General features: G+C 43.4%; 3 protein-coding genes across 4 annotated transcripts in view; 1 reads left to right on the top strand and 2 right to left on the bottom strand.

Moving 5' to 3' along the window:
* The window catches only part of LOC108573827, a 102,430-nt gene extending 93,273 nt beyond the window's left edge, over positions 1-9,157 (bottom strand). The window contains exon 1 of the mRNA XM_017936304.1: positions 8,755-9,157. The gene's annotated coding sequence lies outside the window, so the exon portion shown is untranslated. The remainder of the gene's footprint in view (positions 1-8,754) is intronic.
* A 2,636-nt stretch (positions 9,158-11,793) lies between these two features.
* Positions 11,794-13,442, bottom strand: LOC108573850 (arrestin homolog). The gene has a single exon (XM_017936327.1). The coding sequence runs from the start codon at positions 13,389-13,391 to the stop codon at positions 12,255-12,257; it is 1,137 nt and encodes a 378-aa protein (XP_017791816.1). The 5' UTR covers positions 13,392-13,442; the 3' UTR covers positions 11,794-12,254.
* A 687-nt stretch (positions 13,443-14,129) lies between these two features.
* Positions 14,130-18,726, top strand: LOC108573860 (erythroid differentiation-related factor 1). 2 transcript variants are annotated; one of them, XM_017936338.1, is made up of 8 exons: positions 14,130-14,269; positions 14,500-15,952; positions 16,037-16,834; positions 16,905-17,084; positions 17,153-17,529; positions 17,610-17,928; positions 18,008-18,314; positions 18,384-18,726. In XM_017936338.1, the coding sequence occupies exons 1-8, from the start codon at positions 14,237-14,239 to the stop codon at positions 18,532-18,534; spliced, it is 3,618 nt and encodes a 1,205-aa protein (XP_017791827.1). In that variant the 5' UTR covers positions 14,130-14,236; the 3' UTR covers positions 18,535-18,726. The 2 variants fall into 2 exon arrangements, with proteins under 2 accessions (XP_017791827.1, XP_017791825.1); XM_017936336.1 differs by having other exon boundaries at positions 16,037-16,846.
* The last annotated feature ends 532 nt before the right edge of the window (positions 18,727-19,258 follow it).

Genomic DNA, 19,258 nt, shown 5'->3' with positions numbered 1-19,258 from the left:
TATTGTATTAGAAAAAATTCTATTTAAAAGTTTTCATCTTTCACACACGCTCTCTGAAAAATCTTGAATTTTCATTATTTTCGAAATACTTAGGAGCTTTATTTTCATTCTATTTCATCTTTAGAATTCTTTCAAATAGTATCTTTACTGTATTCTGCAAAATTCTGGAGTATCCTGCACACTCTCTCTGAGAAATCTGGAATTTTCATAATTTTTGAAATGGTTGCAAGCATCACTTTCATTCTATTTCATCTGTAGAATTTTTTCAAATAGTATCTTTACTGTATTCTGCAAAATTCTGGAGTATCCTGCACACTCTCTCTGAGAAATCTCGAATTTTCATAATTTTTGAAATGGTTGCAAGCATCACTTTCATTCTATTTCATCTCTTGAATTTTTTCAAATAGTATTTTTACTATACTTTGAAAAATTCTATTTAAAAACTCTCGAGTGTCTTTCACACACTCTGAGAAATCTCGAAATTTCACAATCTCTGGTTAAAACTCTATTCCTACTCTACTCTGTAAAATTCTCTTTAAAAGTTCTCCAGTATCTCCCGCACTCTCCCCGAGTAATCTCGAATTTTCACAATGTTCGAAACGGCCAGAAGCTTTATTTCGATTCCATTTCTATCGCCGAGATCGAACACACTTCGCGGAAATTACGAAATCTTCTCGCGGAATTGAGCGTTATCGACTCTGTGGTTCGTCACATCCGCGCTAGATCTGTGGCCGTGACGGAAACACATCAGAACCTCCGAGAGAGAAAAAAAAACCAACTGCTGTCACGTACGCGTCGTATTATGCTAACGACCACCGCGCCCGGAGATTTCAACGACCGATAACCAAAGAGAACTTTTAAGAAAACCAAAAAAAATACGACGACAGACGAATCCTCTGCAACTAAAAACGGTCTCTCCCTCTGGAAACTTCACAAACACTTCTCAATGTAGGGGAAAGTCGTGCAGTACGGGCCAAAGCTAGATCTCGTTAGTTGACTGCGCTATTGATGGAAAAACAAACGAATAGCCCTGAAATTCTGTTTTCTTCGGTATTACCAGAGTTCTAAGACGTTTAACGTTTACGCTGGTGTTCCGTACGACAAAAGTTCTTTTTCATAGCTGCAATGGTCGGGCTCACGCGGAGTGTCACCTGTGATATTTGTAGACGTGCCTAAGTAAAAGTTCTATTCTGTTTTTAAACGATTTTTACTAACATCGTTTATTACTTCTGGGGCACTACCAGTATATCAAACATCGAATTGCTATAAAGATTCCAGTCAAAAACTCTGCCCCCTGGTACATTTCTAACAAAATAATACATAGCGACCTGGACACTCCAACCGTGACAGAAGGAATCATCAGCAAACGACACCTTCACCAACTCACGCATCATGAAAATAATCTCGTCACTAACCTGTTACAAATCAACGACCACAGATACAGACTGAAGAGGGCTCACCCCCTCAAACTAGTTAATAGATTTACCCAACCATTATAACCGTCATGACAAACACCTATTTACACGATTTCACTTTTACACGGTTTTCACAATAACGGCTTTTCAGGAATATAAACTGTTAAAGATAAAAGTTTACGCTGCGCACATATTTGTACAGTCATGTTTTAGTACCGTTCGTTTGTTAACACTGGCATTAAACCAAAAAATGAACGGAATTTCCCCCATTTTTGCACAGAAAAAGCATTCATTTGCTGCCGCCGCGGATCTTTCATTGGCGACCGGCTATTTTCGCCTTCATCGATCGCTGACCCTGAATATTTTTTGTTTCTCGTTTTTATTTTATTTTTATTTTACTCTTTTTTATTTTATTTTTTTTCCCCCGATTTACACGGTTTTTCATACAAAAAGCCATGATTTCGATTTACACAGTATTCTGAGGAACCGATCATCCGTGTAAATCGGGGGACAGGTATATTAGTCATGTCATTGACCAAAGCCAATATATTTCTTAAAAATTCCCCCGTGGAATTGATTGTAAATTTCATGGAGTGCAATAAAAAAAAAATCATTTATTACTTAGACCTTGAAATCTACCAACCAAGTAGCTGGCCGGTACAATTTTTCGTTCGCTGCAAATTACAACTTTTTTATTTCTACCAATTATTTATCTTACTGAGAAAATTTCAGAAAAACCATTTGTCCCCTTTCATTTTTACCAACATTAGCCCAAGTTGTAGTACAAAAGCTTAGAGTGGCCTGTACCGCACGACTCTCCCCTATACAGTTTCATTTCAAATAACATCTCCCACGAAACAAAGTAGTCCAATCCGAGAAACAATTTCATTAAACCCGATTAAATCGTAATATATTACACGTAACTGTTGTTCCAATAATGAAGGAAAGAAACAAAAAAAAAAAAAAATTCCACGAGACATTAGCAAAGAAGAAGAAGCTGAATCCTCTAGGAGTTAGGCCAGGCAAGAGGAGGATTCCTGGGAAAGATCAGAGCGAAGATTACGTTCGTTGCTCCGTCCCTCCGTTTACAATTAACATCGAACTAATCCAAGATAATGGGCCGATCGGATGAAAGTCGACGGTTCGCAGGGAGAGCTGCATTATACTTTCATGATTCTGCTGGGAACCCAGCCGAGGTGCACGCTCGTTTCTTCCCCCCACCCTTCCCACTCCGCGCACCCGCGATATGCATAAGTGCATATCCGTCTGTAATTGGCCGGCGTGAATTAACGCGGCTGTTTACTTATCGCGATTCCAGCCACGCGAAACGAGTCGTCGAGAGACATCCGCGCGTTTCAAGAAAAAAGAATTCCCTTTCTGCCTCGTTGCAGCAAACGTCGCGAGACGAAGAAGGAGGGAAGAGAGGGGACGGGGGAGTGTAACAAAAGGATCCGCTGTGCGTGCACCCGGCCGCCCCTCTTTGACATTTGACTTCTTTCAGAGGAACGAGCCTGGCGGAAAATGAAAGTCGAAAACGAACCCGGCCGGTTCTCCCGGCTCTCCCTCGCTCCTTCTTCTCGCTTTCTGCCACGAGGATAATCGGTCCACGCGACGTTCGTATCATCGCCTCTCTTTCTAGACCGAGCTCCTCCTCGCCGTCCTCGAAAGAGAGTCGTGAAAATTCTCCCCCTTTTTTTTTTTTTGCGAGGACAACAGGCAACTTCCGCGATTAGTATGTAAAGCTGAATGGAAGAGTCCTCCGAGGTATCACGCTTTCGTCGTGTGCTGGAAGTGGATGGAAAGTGGTTGTTCGCGAGAGAGGAGGGAACGATCGGGTTAGTGCAGCTATGTTAGATTCGTTTAGATTCTATTTTTTACGATTGCTCTGAAACCCTTCGTTTCTACGAAAAAGGAAAGGAAACACGGTAATTCCGGAAGCTCTCGGAAACCTTAAAAATCCATTCTCACTGCACACTTAACCCTTTCGCGACTAGCGCCGGTTATATCCGGCATCCACTAAATGCTTGACACTGGCTAGCGCCGGTTATATCCGGCATCCAGTAAGCGCGTCGCATTGGCTCGCGCCTCAACAACTCAAAGTGAAGATTTATTTTAAAATACAGAACAAGGCCTCGACGACATTCCCTTTGTCCGATACACCCTTAAGTCCTCTGCTGTTCCAACGAAATCCTCTAAGATTTGAAAAAACGCGAGGTACTCTTGATGTGTATGGTGTGAGCAAATAGCACGACGACCCGTTCGTTAGTGGCGTACCGATGGCTAGTTCTTCCGTCGCGAAAGGGTTAAGATTCCTGCTTTATCTAAAGAAAAACTGAAATTGTGAGAAGGAGACGACTGAGTTACTGTAGCTTTATTTTCTCACTTGATTATTCTGTCAAACTAACCCTTCACTTTAATACGAAAAGGAAAACAAGCTCTTAAAAATCTATTCTCACTGCACACTTACAATTCTTCTCTTATCCGAGGAAAAAATTAAATTGCGAGGAGACGATTGAGTTATTACAGCCATACAAAGTCCTTGCTGATTCTGTAATATCTTCTCTAGCTAATCCTTCGCTTCCACGAAAAAGAAACACACTCTTAAAAATCCATCTCACTGCACACTCGAAATTTCCCTTCTATCTAAAGGAAAAATCAGATTGCGAGGAGGAGACGATTGAGTTACTATAGAATCCTTGCACTGTAAACAGTAGTTATCACTTCGTTATTCTCTCAGGCTGATCCTTCGCTTCCACGAAAAAGAAAAAGAAACATAGTAATCCCAGAAGCTCTTAAAAATCTTAAAAATTCATCCTCACTGCCTTCTCGAAATTCCCTCTATCCAAAGAAAAATTCAGATTACAAGAAGAAGACGACTGGGTTACTCCAGCTACACAAAATCCTCGCATTCTAAACAGTAGCTGCTTCCACAACACCTTCTCACTTAATTATTCTCTCAGGCTAATCCTTCGCTGCCCCACGAGAAAGAGAAGAAGAAAAAAAACACAATAATCCCCGAAGCTCTTAAAAAAAAAAACCTCCACCCTCGACTTCCCCTTTATCCAAAGAAAAAATCAGATCGTAAGCGACGATTGCTGACTCGACAGAGGGTCTCCACATTGCTGGATGGTTTCGAGTGCGCTCCAGGTGATCGTCCTCAACGCGAAAGCGTCTAGATTGCCCTCCCCCTCCCTTCCTTTCTTCCTCTATCTGTGTTAGACCGTTCAATAATTCATATTCAATCTATCGATAGCAGACTTGCCCCCGCGGAGAATCGAATAATTCAACGGTCTATCTAGTCCCCGGTGGCGTACTTTCATCTGTCCCGTGCATCCTCCGGAAAATTTGCGACCACGAGCGACGATAAGCGGGCTGGGAGGTTATCCAGTCACGAGAGGAGCGAGCGAGAGGAGCACACGGTTTCGCGAAGGACGACGTCGAACGACGCTGAAACGGAAGGATCGCGAATGCATCGGGCAGGACTCTGACCGGCTACACCCTGCCACGGCCACCTACCCGAGGCTCGGGCTACGTTTTCAGCACGCGCAGTATCCAGAGCCGACTGCGTTCTGCTCTATTCGGAGAAGAGTTCGGTGTAGAATAAACCTGCACCACGATTTTAATGTGAATTGCTAAATAAACCAGCTGCAGGTGAATAGGGGTCTAGATCAGTAGCAAAAATTGGGAAATGTTTGTTTTTTTAGATGTAAGTGTGCATTCATAGCCATACCCACTTTGGTAATCTTTTGGAATAGTAGAAAAGTTGGCAATGCCTTGATATAGATTTCTGTTTTTTAAATTATTAATTCTCCTGAATTATTGCACGCTATCCTTATCTTCTCTCAGGTATCTCTGTCATTAACTGAACCAGTTGCAGGTGAATAGGGGTCTAGATCAGTAGCAAAAATTGAGAAATATTTGTTTTTTTAGATGTAAGTGTGCATTCATAGGCATACCCACTTTGGGAATCCTTTGGAATAGTAGAAAAGTTGGCAGTACGTTGATATGGATTTCTATTTTTTAAATTATTACTCTCTTGTGCTATTACTCGCTATTCTTATCTTCTCTCAGATGTCTCTGCCATTACTAACTGTACCAATAGCAGGGGAATAGACGTCTAAGTTTTATAGAAAAATTGGGAGAAAAGTTTTTTCCACTTCGGGAATTTTTTATTTTAGCTAATTATGTTAGATGTAATAATGTTTTGGAGAAAAATTGTTTGGAATAGAAAAGTTGGCAATGTGTCAGTATGGATTTCCATTTTCTAAATTTTTAATTCTCCTGAATTATTGCACGCTATCCTTATCTTCTCTCAGGTATCTCTGTCATTAACTGAACCAGTTGCAGGTGAATAGGTGTCTAGATCAGTAGAAAAAATTGAGAGAAAAGTTTGTGTCGGAATATTAACTAAAGTCGAACGATAGCTCGCTAAATGTAATAATATGCATTCTTAGCTATCTCCACTTTCGGAACCTTCGTTGTATCCAATTATACTGTACGTAACACCACAGAAAAAAATGATTCGGAGCACTAGCAAAGCTGACAATATGTTAAACTTCGCATCCACGAACATTTCCACTTTGGCAATTTTTCATCCTACCCAATTACCCTAAACGTAACAATGTCATAGAGGAAAATTGGTTGCCAATGCGTCAACACAGACTTCTAATTATCGCTCTATCAAAGGCTATCTATAATTAACCCAATCAAACCGACTGTCATCAACCACCTACCCATGTATCAAAAATCACCTGAACCGATCAACTATCCCACAACGAATTGCCAAAACTATTCCTCCTCTGCCTCGCGTTACACATACACCGGTACGAAATCGCGAAACAATGTCCCACCGTTCTCCAACCGCATTTGCAATTCTAACAACACGATAATACACACTCGCCATTATACCTCAGACCCACTCCACTTCAAAATCCATCTACAACACCACTCTCGTGGTCCCCCTTTTTCAACCTACAAAAACCACGCTCAAACATCGATATACATATACACGCATACGCATACCCTGAAGAAGCTCGAAGGAGAATCAAATTCTTTCACGATGCAACATACCACCCTGTCTCTCGAGCACATCGCGGTGTGTACGTGGTGGCTAAGTGGCAACAGAAGCCATTCAACGTCAACTGGGACAATAGTTGGAGGTGACTCGAGAATCGAAGCAGGAAAAGTGTTCCACGGCTCGACGAGTGGTGTGTTGTGTAGAAGTGAAATCGATGCGGGTCCACCGAGTTGAAACACCACACACAACTATTGCCGATCTCTTATCCACAGGGATTACTATAGAGGCTGCGGCGTTTCGCAACGGAAAAACGACACGCGGGGAATGCTTTGCAACACGGGCGTGCACGCGGTGTGCGCCGTGCCGCGTAACGTTGAAATATTCATCGGTCGGCTACGTGTGACTAATACCGTATGAAAGCACGGTTCGAGGTCGACGATTCGTGCTTCTCGATTTCCAGCCTCGCGATAAGCGTTCCAACACACGCAGTCCTCTATACCTGCGCCTCGAACCAACCGAACGAACACCGCACGGTGTATGTGCACCGGTCGGAGTCACCGTGCGATATTTAACGTCGCGAACGTGGGCGAAAAAGACACTTGGTCGATACGAAGTGTCGAGGATTTAGGGAAACTCGAGGGTCAGACGGAGCCTCGAATCGAGGTTTTCCGTGAATTTTTAGGTTAAGCGAGAGGTCCTCCGCTTCAGCGACCATTTTGACTGCGTTACGCGATCGAACGCTTCCAGGGAGGTACGGGGAAAATTTCGGGACGATCGCGAGGATAATACTTGCTAACGAAGGCAATTTAGGTGTGAATTTGGAGGTTAAGGGGATTGTAATTTGAGGATTTTCGTGAATTTTGAGGTTAGGGGATCGAGCTCCTCTATTTAACCGTCCATTTTGACTCCGTTATAATATCGAACGCTTCCAGCGAAGCAGAAGGAAAATTTGGACGAGGTGTAATCGGAATAATATTCCCTAAGATAGAAGTAAAGAAATCTTAGGTAAATTGAAAGGTTAAATTGAACATTTGGTTCAAGGATTTCCACTTTGGCCCATTACGATTTCACGATGCGACTTTAAGTTTCCCGTCGAAATTTCCACAACGCGATCGAAAGTCTGCTAATTGCCGATAAATGAAATAAAGAAAATTGTGGTGAATCGCGGATTCGAAGGACCTTGGTCGCCTATTTAAACGATCCAAGCAAACACTCTCGCTTTTACGACACGGTAAACAGAGGCGCGTGCGGGAACAACCGCCGTTTCCGACGAGCAAACAGAAGGTAGTCTGTTTATAAATAGAGATATCTGAATCGTGCGCCACCTTACTCCAATAATACTACGGTATACGTGTCATCGTAAAGGACGACGACGACTAGGTTCGTTTAAGAAGCGTGTACACAGTTGGAATAAACTGGAACACGTCTCGTAGGTTTCGGTTCGACGAGGAATCGGATATTTGGAGGATGGAAGAGAAGGAGTTTCGTGATCGCACTGCCGAAGCCTGTGGCCGCGTTTCGAACGCCCCTGAACGCTGGGGACCAGCCTCGTACACCGAGTTCCAGCCGCTCGGTGGTTCAAGGTTGCGAGTGTTTCGCGTGAAATTACGCTCCGGCGTGCCGGAGAAACTCGTTCCTCCGCTCTTGCACGCTTTTCGTCCTCTCGAAGAATCCTCGCGGAGAGCAAACAAACATTCCTCCGCTCGCTCTTCCAAACAGCACCGGCCAACAGATATATACGTGCACGTCTGAGGATGCTTTTCAAAGCAAATATTCGGTTGTTCGGCCTCCATCTTCCCTCTGCCGAGATCCTCTCTCTATCCCACTTACACTCTTCCGACCTTTGCTCACACACAGACACAGATGCACGCGCACAGTTCTCCTGGTTGTTGTTTCGAGATGGAGAAACGAGTTGGATGAGATTTAAGGGAGTTTCCATTGCTTTTCGAGGCATTCAGAGAGAGAGAGAGAGAGAGAGAGAGATGAGAAACGGTTCCGCTGGAAATTACGAGATTGCGATCGCGCGTACATAGGGAGGAAGGGAAGGGCGGCGCGCGAGAGGACGGGAGGAGGAAATCAATGCCACCGTCTGCCGCGGGAGAAGAGAAACTCGTCGCGTATCGGTGAGTTTTCGCCGGTGTCTGTTGCGCCCGCCCGGTCAGAGGCACACGCGTTTGTCCTTTCGCGAGAAAATATATACCGTCCAACTTTGGAAGAGCTAACCTTAATACGGAACGAGAGAGAGAGAGAGAGAGAGAGAGAGAGAGAGAGAAAGACGGAAAGAGCAGAGAGGGCAGAGTCAAGGCTGTCCAAGGTACTCACTCGACCGCTAGCGCAGCGTAGCCGCCACCGTCCTCGTTCTTCCTCCAAGATTCTCCTCCAGAACCTCTTTCTTCTATCTTCCTCGCTCTATGGCTTCTGCTCGGTAGAATAGCTCCTCCAATCCTCTCTCTGACGCGTGCACAGAACGACCAAGTCGAAAGGGTCACGAGGCTCGCTTTACGTATATACAAATAGACGCAGAGAGTACAACCGATGAAAAAGGGGATAGGAGAGAGATAGAGAGAAAGAGAGAGATAGACGCGGAGCAATACGCCTCGTACGACACTCTGCGCGACACTGCCTCGACAGAGACTTGCTGTTAGGTGGGCAGGGGGTGATGGAGGGGGCGCATCGAACGTACGTACCGAATAAGGGAGGCAACCACCGCTCCGTTCTCGCGGGTGTCTCGAGCCTGACTGACGCACCAGCCAAGCCTGCGGACCGACCGAACCCCCTACTATCTTCCCTCCTTCTCTCTCGCTCTCGCGGCTTGCCCGCCTATCTAACTCCCTCCTTCTCTCTCTCACCCACACACCGCACTACATGCAACGCTCGGACCTCTCTCTTCTCTTCCTTCGATCTTTCTTCGCATTCTCTCTCTTTCTCTGTACATATCCTTGCTTCTCTCTACCTCTGCGTGTGAGTTAGTGTAATATACGTGGTTGGCGTGCTCTTGCCCCTCCCGCTGTGTCTCGTTTTCTCTTCTCTTCCACGTTTCTACGTTTCTTCGCCCCTACTACCACGCCGCTCTTCTCTTCCTCTTCGATTTTCACTCTCGCTCTCTCTCTCTCTCTCTCTATCTCCATCCCCTTTTACCACGTCCCTACGATTTTTCTGACCTCTCTTTCTAATTTTATCCCATCCCTACCTACTCTTCTCTTCTCTTCTCCTCGCTATACGTAACCTCTGTGTCTGCTGCTGCTGGAAGAAGAGGTTCGTCTCTGTTCCTCCGACGTTCCCTGGGCTTGCCGCCTTTGCTCCAACGCCCAGCGGGTAGAGATACGTGTACAGGGTGGCGGCGAGGACCTTCTACCAGGACCTTACCTCGCCAGGATCCTCGTTCTTCTATTAACGCGTCGCTCTACGTTTACTCGTGCGCCTTTTTTTCTCGGTTTCCTCGAGGGGGAGAGAGGGAATGTAGGCTTGCGAAAGGAAGCGTGTCTCTTCGGTTGGTCCTTCGACGAAATTGCGGATAACAGTTCGGCTCGGGCCGGATCGATCGCCTTTCTCAGACGCAGAACACGCTAGAAGCGTTATTTTTCCAGGCCAGAGAGGATAGCGACGAGAGGTTGCGTCATAGAAAATGGTCGACCTTGTCCTCTAACAGGCTCTCCTTCGCGAAATACTCCGGATTGCGCAACGATCTCGGTTATATTGATCCCTCCGTGTCATAGTTGGCCTTTTTTACACGCCGCCTTGTTTATTAACCTCGGAAAAGTGCAATTTTGTTTAATCACTCTCTTTCGCCTTCCGTATTACTTTATACGTAACATCGTGGAACTTACTTTTACCCGCCTAAGAAATAATGAAAGAAAAATTCGTCATTTTGGGGCGGATCGAGTTGAAAAGGACTTCAGCTAATTTCGCTTAATTACTCTGCAATTACGTTGTCCTTTTTATTACAACAGAAACGTAAGTTACAGTATTATAAACATTGAGAAACTTACTTCAATTCGTCATTTTGGACGGGTCAAATCGAGAACAATTTCAGTGTCAAAAGTTGATTCTCACTCAGAGGCGATGATTACCTTCGAAGAACGATTTCCTAATAATCCACGCCGTTTTCTCATCGCACAGCTTCCTTTTCCTCCACATCGGTCTGTCAATTGCAATTTATCTGCCTCGCGCAATAAACTCGCGATTATTACAATTACTCTCCTCTCGCTAGGTGAATAACCCTTTCCTACAAAGCCAGGGAACGTCGCTTTTATTTTTCGTTGCTCGGCGTACCCGTTCTTCGCGTTGAAAACGAGTAAAAACGGTGGTTATCTGTCGTTAGAAGCGGCTGATTAATCGCGGCTCGCTAGATATTAACGAGGGACAAGCTCGTCCCGATAACGCGGCGTTCCGCGCTTTGTTCGCCGATATCGCGGCGAGGACTCGCCTCGCGGAGAAAGGGAACGCGGAAGGACGACGTCGAAAAACGTAGTTCGTGCCTTGCAACGTGACTTCTATCGGCGCTCTGCCGAGGAGCTGGTACTTGGTTGACCAAGTTCAACATTGAAATTCACCGAGCTTTCTCTACCACCGTCCTCCTCTTCGTTCGCTCTGATAGAAAGACTTCTCACCGATGCAATTATCCGAAGGAAATACGACCGCCTCTCTTTCGCACAGAGAGAGTCTGGAAATTTTCAGGAAACCAGATAAAGAGTGTCTGTATTTGCGGCTGCTTTTTACCTCGTATCGCAACAGTCTGTCGATAATTGCTGTTTTGTTTAATCAGAAATTGAGAATGTCGGAGGAAAAGTTTGTAATATTTTCATGGAAGAACGTTGAATTTTTTGCTGAATTTCTTTGGGTTGAGATAGGGAGAAAGGGGTAAGAATTTGTTTGTCTTGACGATGCATACAGCTTTATTCTACGTTTGTTTTACAATTAAGGAAGGCTAAGGTGCAAACGACAGCTACAGGTAATAATTCGCACGTAGGAATGTGTTTCGTTTACGTCGGACGATTCACTTTCATCTACCTTCACGCCGATGATCGATAGCCTGGGATTCCTAAGATCATTAACCCACACCAGGTGCGCTGGACCACTCTCTTTGACATCGTGGAATGTTTAGGGCCTCCGTTGCTTGATCTCGTCGCTATCGTCGTCTAACGAATGCTGTTTTATTGCTATTAGGAAATCTTCGAGATCTTTAGGTACTGTGTAAACTAGGACAGATTAGTGATTCCATTCCTCGACAATTACTTTCTTCTGACAAACGTCCAAGGTTGATTATTAGTACCGTATGAAATTTTCAAGATTTTTGGATACAGTGTTAATTAATACAGATTATCGATTCCATTATTCGACAATTATTTCTTTTTTTTTAAATTAATACCGCACGAAATCCCTGAGATCCCTAAATACGGTACGACTACGGTTCGACAATTACTCTCCCCAAAATTATTTTTCCCTTCCAACGTCGAAGGTTAATTATTAATACCATACGAAATCCCTGAGATCCCGAAATACGGTACTGTACAGACTATTACAAGTTATCGATTCCACTCTTCGGTGGTTATTTTCCCTAAAATTATTTTTTCATTGCAATCGAACGTCGAAGATTAATTATAATACCGTACGAAATCTTCGAGATCTTTAAACACTGTACCGTGTAAACTATTACAGATTATTGCTTCCATTCTTCGACAATTACTCGGCCGGAAATTATTCTTTATCGAGTTCCAACGTCGAAGACTAATCGTTGATACCGCAAGAATCGGTACTGCACAAACTATTACAGATCCTCCCCCAAAATACTCTTCCCTCCCTCGACACATCTCGCAACCTCTCTAGCTGCTCTCCGGCTTCACCTTCTCCTCGGTAGTATCCTCCACCTCCATGTTGTCAGCGTTCACCACCTTGATCCTGTCCACAGGCTTCGCTCTCATCAAAATAAACGGCAGCTCGGCGGACAATTCCCCGCTCAGAGCTCCAAGATACAGCTTGACCTTGACTGCGTACGACACGACGATACCGAACGAATCACGCACATCCGGCGAAGTGAGCAAAGTACTAGACGCAAGCTCGTTCTCCTCTCTCTTCAACTTCCCATCCAAAGCGATACCCCGCCGATGCTTGTTATTCTCCAAGTCCGGCTTCAGATAAAGCACTTTGGTCAAATTCGAGCCCGGATTGATAGGACATCCATCCTGCGTCTCCACAGCGTCGATCACCGTACGAAACTGCCCGTTCTGGAAGATCACAACGTCGATACCCTGCTGTACGAGCGCCTTGATCTTCTTCACCACCTTGTTGCTGTTGTTCCTCACGCACACGTTCACAGCTATCCTCTCTCCGTGATGATACAGCTGTTTATCCAGAGTTACCTCCAGCTCCAAGTCGCCGGGGCTCAGAAGAAAGTCCTTACGAACCACCGTGCACGGTTGACGGCCCTGTTTAGTAGGAGCGTACTGGATCTTCCTGATACCCATGCTGACGGTGCTTCTCTTGTGAGTCACGTCGGTCTCCGTGTCTCCGGAGTAGATCTTGAGGAAGTAGCTGACTCCGCACGGTTCTCCAGACTCGTCCTCGCCGGACTGCAAAGTAACGCTGGACGGAGCTGTCTGCGGGAACTTGAAGGTGAACGGAATCGCGTTCGGGCCCAGTTTTCGCAGCAGACGTTCCTGAAGCCTGGTCAAGTTGTCCTCGAGCTTCTTGGTAGATGGGAACAGCTGTTCCGAGATTAGATAGAGATCCTTCTGGAAGTTCAGACCCATCACCTCGTCCTCTTCTCTGCCGTAACGGAAACTGCACACCAACTGGCCCCATATCTTTCTACCGGTGTCCACGTAGTCCTGGTCCAACAGCAGGACACCGTCTATTGGCTCAATGCCCGACAAATAGTCGATGTAATCCCTCTTGCCTAGGTAAAGGGCGATCTTGCCGTTCGGGGAGCATTTCTTGTAGACCTTGAAGTTCACCACCATTTTCCGAGCTCGACGAAGGTGCTTTCTGACTTGTTTCCGGTCGTGTAACCACCGTCGACGACTGGATCGTCGGGCTACCGATCGTCGTCTTATATAGGAGCGTGGTACCAGTGACGTCAAGCGGTTCCACGGCTTCAGAATCCATTCAGCGCCGCGGATAAACGTACTTTTCTGCACGCGTCGTTAGGCTAACCTTTTACTTCTCGGTTCGGAACATGCACGTTGTTTCGACGATGTAGAATGGAGAGACGCTCCCCCTGTGTCTCTGTTAGGCTGATCGATGATCTTCGTTGGCTTCGGTTCGCTGTTATAATCTCCGTGTTATGCCCTCGCTGCTTCGACCCTTTACGTTAATATAAATATTATGACGTAAGCTTGTTACCGAAGGGTGTGCTGGGTTTCGGTTTACCTGGCTCGTTGATGAATTATTCGTGCCCTAGTTTTTACCTCTGTGGATTTTTTATTTTTGTGGAATTCGAGGGAATATTACTTTCGCTGTGTTTTTCATGTATTTTTTGGTGTATTTGAAGTTGGCGTTTTGTGGGAGTTGATAGAATAATTGTGGTAATTATTTTAGTAATTACCGGTGAAATTAATGCCGATATGTTGTCGTGTGAGTAGAAACGGTGGATGTGTTCTCTGTTGGTAAGGTAGAGTGGGAGTTGGTAAAGTAGGGAACTGTTTCTAAACTCTTACATCCTACCTGCATATATCGCATAATCAGTGGTTGCGTGCTATGCGAGCGGTCGACGAGGTGTCTCGATATACATTCTGGTTCCTTCTAGAAATTTTGGAACGGAACGACATGTTTTGAGAGACGCGAGTGACACCGTTCGAAATTAAAAATGTCAGAAAGCGCGGTGACCAAAGTTGATACAGTAAGTAACGTGTCGTTCAATTAGCTACGTTCGGTGCTTTATTTTGACATGGTTGTTTTATCGAAAGTATTTTCCGTACGATATATTAGGAACACTTCCTCGCGCCAGTATTGGCAAACAACGTATAGACGATATTAGTGATTTTATTTACAATTTGAACGAACGTGTTAGATATAAAAGTGATGTCGGGTATTCAATGTCACGTATTCGTGTAACTGTTTTTATTTTAGGTCAATCCTATGCCTCTGGCCATACCGTCTGATTCACCCAAGAAACCAGTTAAGTCTACCGCCGTTGTAAAATATTCTGCCGTTCCGACACCAGCGACTTATGCTCAATTACAATGCAACACAGATCTGAATTTACCACCGAGCAATTGGCTAAGCAGCTCTGCAGAAAGCTACGGACTGCAAAGTGTTTGGTCACAGACCTCTGGATTTTCCAGCTTTCGCATGGCACACATGTTCCCTGACTGTGTGGGAGAGGTTGATGTCGTGTCCGATGCTGAGAATATAAAGAAACTCTTGAAACTACCGTACAACCATGGAGTCATATCAATGGTGGTTCACAGAATTGAAAATACTCTGTTGCTGGATGATTTTGATATTCACAAATACTTGCTCAGACGTGCGGAGAGTGACTGGGAGTGGCTGAAGAAGTTCTTCTACGAACACATTTTCCACAATCTGGGAGACAAGGAGAAATGTCTGTTTCACAAGACAAACAGCAGAAATACCTTGCAGCAGAGAAACTTGGTATCCAAATTTTTGTATCATTCGATATTAGTGGGTGATAATAAGGAGCAACAGACCAAACCACAGTTACCTGTGAAAACACTGGAACCATGCTTACCAGAGCCCTCGCAAGAAGAGAAAGTACCGGATCCAAATTATAATCACAATTTTGCCAGAAATATTCTCTGGACTTTTGAGAATATACAAATGCTCATTGGCACTGATATGCCTATATTTGGAGGGCAAACTCATCCGTGTATAAGCCTCAGACTGAGAGACATGACCAAGCCCATCAATGTGTTAACTGGTATAGATTATTGGTTGGACAACTTGATGTGTAATGTTCCAGAAGTAGTAATGTGTTATCACTTGGATGGTATTGTCCAAAAGTATGAATTAATAAAGACAGAAGATCTCCCTAATTTAGATAATTCTAAATTCAGCCCCAAAGTCATCAAGGATGTTGCACAAAATATTTTAAGTTTCTTAAAAAATAATGTAACCAAGGCTGGGCATACTTATTGGTTGTTTAAAGGCAAGGACGACGATGTTGTGAAGTTGTATGACTTAACATCTTTGTGTAACGATATGTCTGATGAGAAAGGTCAAAATCCATTCACTGTACCTGTTGCTATGCTGCTCTATAGGGTAGCCCGTAATATGAAGTACTCTTCTGATTATCATAGACAAAGGGGTACCATTAGAATGCTATTGAAGAATTGTATACAATTACTGACCAAGGAAAAGTATCCACAAATTGTGACATCTGCACATTTTATGTTGTCTGATCTTTACATACCGTCAGATACAGACCCTGCTAACCCAGGACTTTCCGATCAAAGTGACGAAGAGGATACACAAAGCGAATCGAGCATGTATTATGACAATGAAAAGGAGGAGGAAGAAGAAACTGAAGATGCAGCCATAAAGTCTTTAACATTGGCCAATAGTAAGAACAACAATTATTTCGAACGATTCTATATTTGTTTCGTGCATAAATAATTTCGATAAATTATTTATATTTTATTTTTAGTCAAAGAACACGCAGAATGTCAAGAACCGAAGTATAAACCACCGCCAATTTCGGGCACGGTTGAAGAAAGATGTTTGGCCGCTCTGGAGCACGTTTATTGTGGACTAGAATGTTTACAGTATTTCCCGACTGAAGATAATTCCGAAGAGGACAGGAATGAAGAAGAAGAAAAGGAGAAAGAGAAAAGGCAGTACGAAGAGAATCATTTGAATATGGCAAAACCTTTCCAAGCGATTCCTATGCCATATGTCTCTCTGAAAGAGGATAGAAAAGAGTCTGAATCAGGGGAAAGTTTACTAAATAACAGCCCTACTCATAAAAAGAAGTTAAAACAGAAGAGAGCTAAAAAAGCTGAAAAAGTTGTTGTAAAACAGGAGCCTGATGAGCGTGAACCTAAAGCACTGTTATGCAAACTAAAAGTAGAAACATTGCCTACATGGCAGGCGCCCAAAAAAAGTGATAACATCAGTTGGAACGCTCATTTGAAAACATTGTTATACGAGAAGGCTTCTTTAATTTTTGCCGTGCTCGCCGAGAATGAATATGTCAATAAAAATTATGGAGCCTCGTTAAGATACATGTTGGCGGTTTTACGTTGCCAGAAAATATTGGAGATGTTCTGCGGTATCAGAAACGACAAGTCGTTGAGTTATTTATTAGGCCGCGCGGGAGATTGTTGCTTCATGGTTGTGCAAGATTGGTGTAACGTCGAGAAACACAGGAAGGACTATGAAATGAGGCATGAAACCGAAGAGAAGATCGTCGAAGAGATTTGCAGAATGGAAGATTTAGACACGAGTATGTTGATAGGTAAAAAATACGTTAAAATAATCGTCGTTTAAATACTAATTATCTTTGTGTATTTTAGATGGCGAAGAATTATTGCCACAACATTTAGAAAGTTTAGAATTTACTCTAGCAGCGTCTTATAAGTGTTATAAAGAAGCATTGTCTTTAGAACCATTGGAAATGGATAAAAATAATCTTCTGAGGCGACTGGGAAACATTCATAACGAATTAGGTGTACTTTACATGAATCAAGCGGGAAGTAAGTATTTTTTACTATAACTAAAAACTATATATACACGAATAGAATAAATTACAGAATTTTTACAGCACGGTACCAACAAGAAAATTTAGCAGAAGAATCATCGAGTTCCATGAGTGCTATAACATCGCTGCTCACTCGATCGTTGACTCACTTAGAAGCAGGCGTGAAAGCATTCGAAACTGTTCACGATGAAGCAAACTTAGCCCTCTTACACTCGAATACAGGAAGACTTATGCGACTCTGTGCACACATGCACGTTAAACAAAACACTCAAGAACGCCATTTCTACAATAAAGCTCTTGCGAGTTATCAAAAAGCCTTGCAAGTCTTAGGTTCGAGAAAATCAAATCCCATGATTTGGGATACCGTTACATGGGATTTGTCTACCACTTTATTCACTATGGCTACATTGCTACAAGACTATCCTACAACTGGGTGCAAGGTATGTTTCTTGACTTTCTTTTTATTTGAATTATATTTGTATCAGTAGTTGCATTAGTGTGCGCTTTATTGTAAATTTAGACGGAAGAAGAGCTGGAACGAGAAGTTGTTGATTTTCTACAGAAAGCTCTAAAGCATTGCGACGTGGAAACGGCTGGACCAAGACAACCAGTTTATCAATTCCGTGCCGCAACGATTCAACATCGACTTGCATCTTTGTATCATCGTGTCTATAGAGAATACGAACCAGACGTGGATAACATTAAAAGAAAAACAAGTTTACAGTTGTGCAAGCTTTATTACGACAAGGCTGCAAAATTGTTGTTATCTTTGGAGCAAACTACAGAATTTTTAACAGTGCAGATGGAGAGGGTTGCTCTAGCAGAACATCACGCGCGTTGTACGTATTTATTTATAGCGCAATTCCATTGAATTTAACAAAAAAAAGTCCTATTCTTATAGTTAATAATGGATTACAGGTGCCACGACTTTTAATGGCAAGTTAAAAGCATATCAGAATGGTCTTGAATTAATTTTACAATGTAGACCTATTATAGACATAGTGTGCGATAAGAATAATTCTCAAAGACAGAAAGCCGATAATGAGAAGACTGTGAGTAATAAAGCAGAAAAAGGAAATACGGAAGAGGGGAAAGGGATTGAAGAACAAAAGTTGATGGAGAGTGAAGAAAGTTTAGTGGTATTAATGGAACAGAGGTTGCAATTCACCTTACGATCTCTAACTAAATTATTCGTCACTAAAAACAACAGCAGTAACAAAAAAGAGTATGTAGTTTCAAATTACACATTTTTAATATAATTATCGTATATCTTTAATCGATGAATTTATTTCAGGTCAGAAGCACTTGTCAATTTGTACAAACAGTGCTACAGCAAAACGTTACGACCAGTCACAATGACTGGCTCCACGTTAATAGAACATATTGCACAGCTCTTACGCGAACTGGAGAAGTTGTTAATGCTTACCTCCGTAGACTCCTCTTGAACGAATACTTCGTATGTATCTTGTGTGTGCCAGTTTGGAGGTAAAGTGGAAGATTTCGACCAACGAAAACGCACGACTCCTTCCTCAAGATCGACGGAATTTGGTTGACGATAGATCACTATCCCTTAACTCTCTGAAAGCTCCTTCGTGTCTGGTCATTGACGCTGGTCGTTATTTCACTTGGAGCCTTTGCCAGGGTGATGTTCTTTAAAACACACTGTATCTAAACAAATATCGAAGACCTTTTTTTATTCTAGCGTATGTAAATAGTGAGATCGAAGCTTTTATTTATATATAATTTGTAAGCGAGGAATAAATAGCTTATACGAATCGTACATCTCTGAATTATTCCATGTAACTCCTTCATAAACACGCATCCGTGTTATTTTTCGAAAGGTGCCATTTTGAATAGTAGGCAAACTTTGAACTTCAATTTACAGAATCGTTCACAGAGGGCGCCAGAATTCATATTTGCGCGCCAATCGACCAGACGACGCTTCAACGGATCGTATATTTCTCCATTAATGTTAACGAAGTCGCGGAAGCAATTTGTCGCGCTTGTTTCATCGAGAATCGAACGGCGTTCAGCTGTCAGGGTATAACAGTTCCAGCTGTCACTTGCATCCCTCACGCTCCAGCGGATTTCTACCTTATTGGGGAGATGGGAGCAGGGGATATGTCAGATACAAAACAAAGGAGCGTAAAGAAAGGTTGGTCCCGATTT

This window comes from Habropoda laboriosa, unplaced genomic scaffold (assembly GCF_001263275.1).
Source record: "Habropoda laboriosa isolate 0110345459 unplaced genomic scaffold, ASM126327v1 scaffold111, whole genome shotgun sequence".
Classification (NCBI taxonomy): Eukaryota; Metazoa; Arthropoda; class Insecta; order Hymenoptera; family Apidae; genus Habropoda; species Habropoda laboriosa.
Note: the sequence above shows the minus strand (reverse complement) of the source record. Positions and strands in the feature narration are given on the sequence as shown.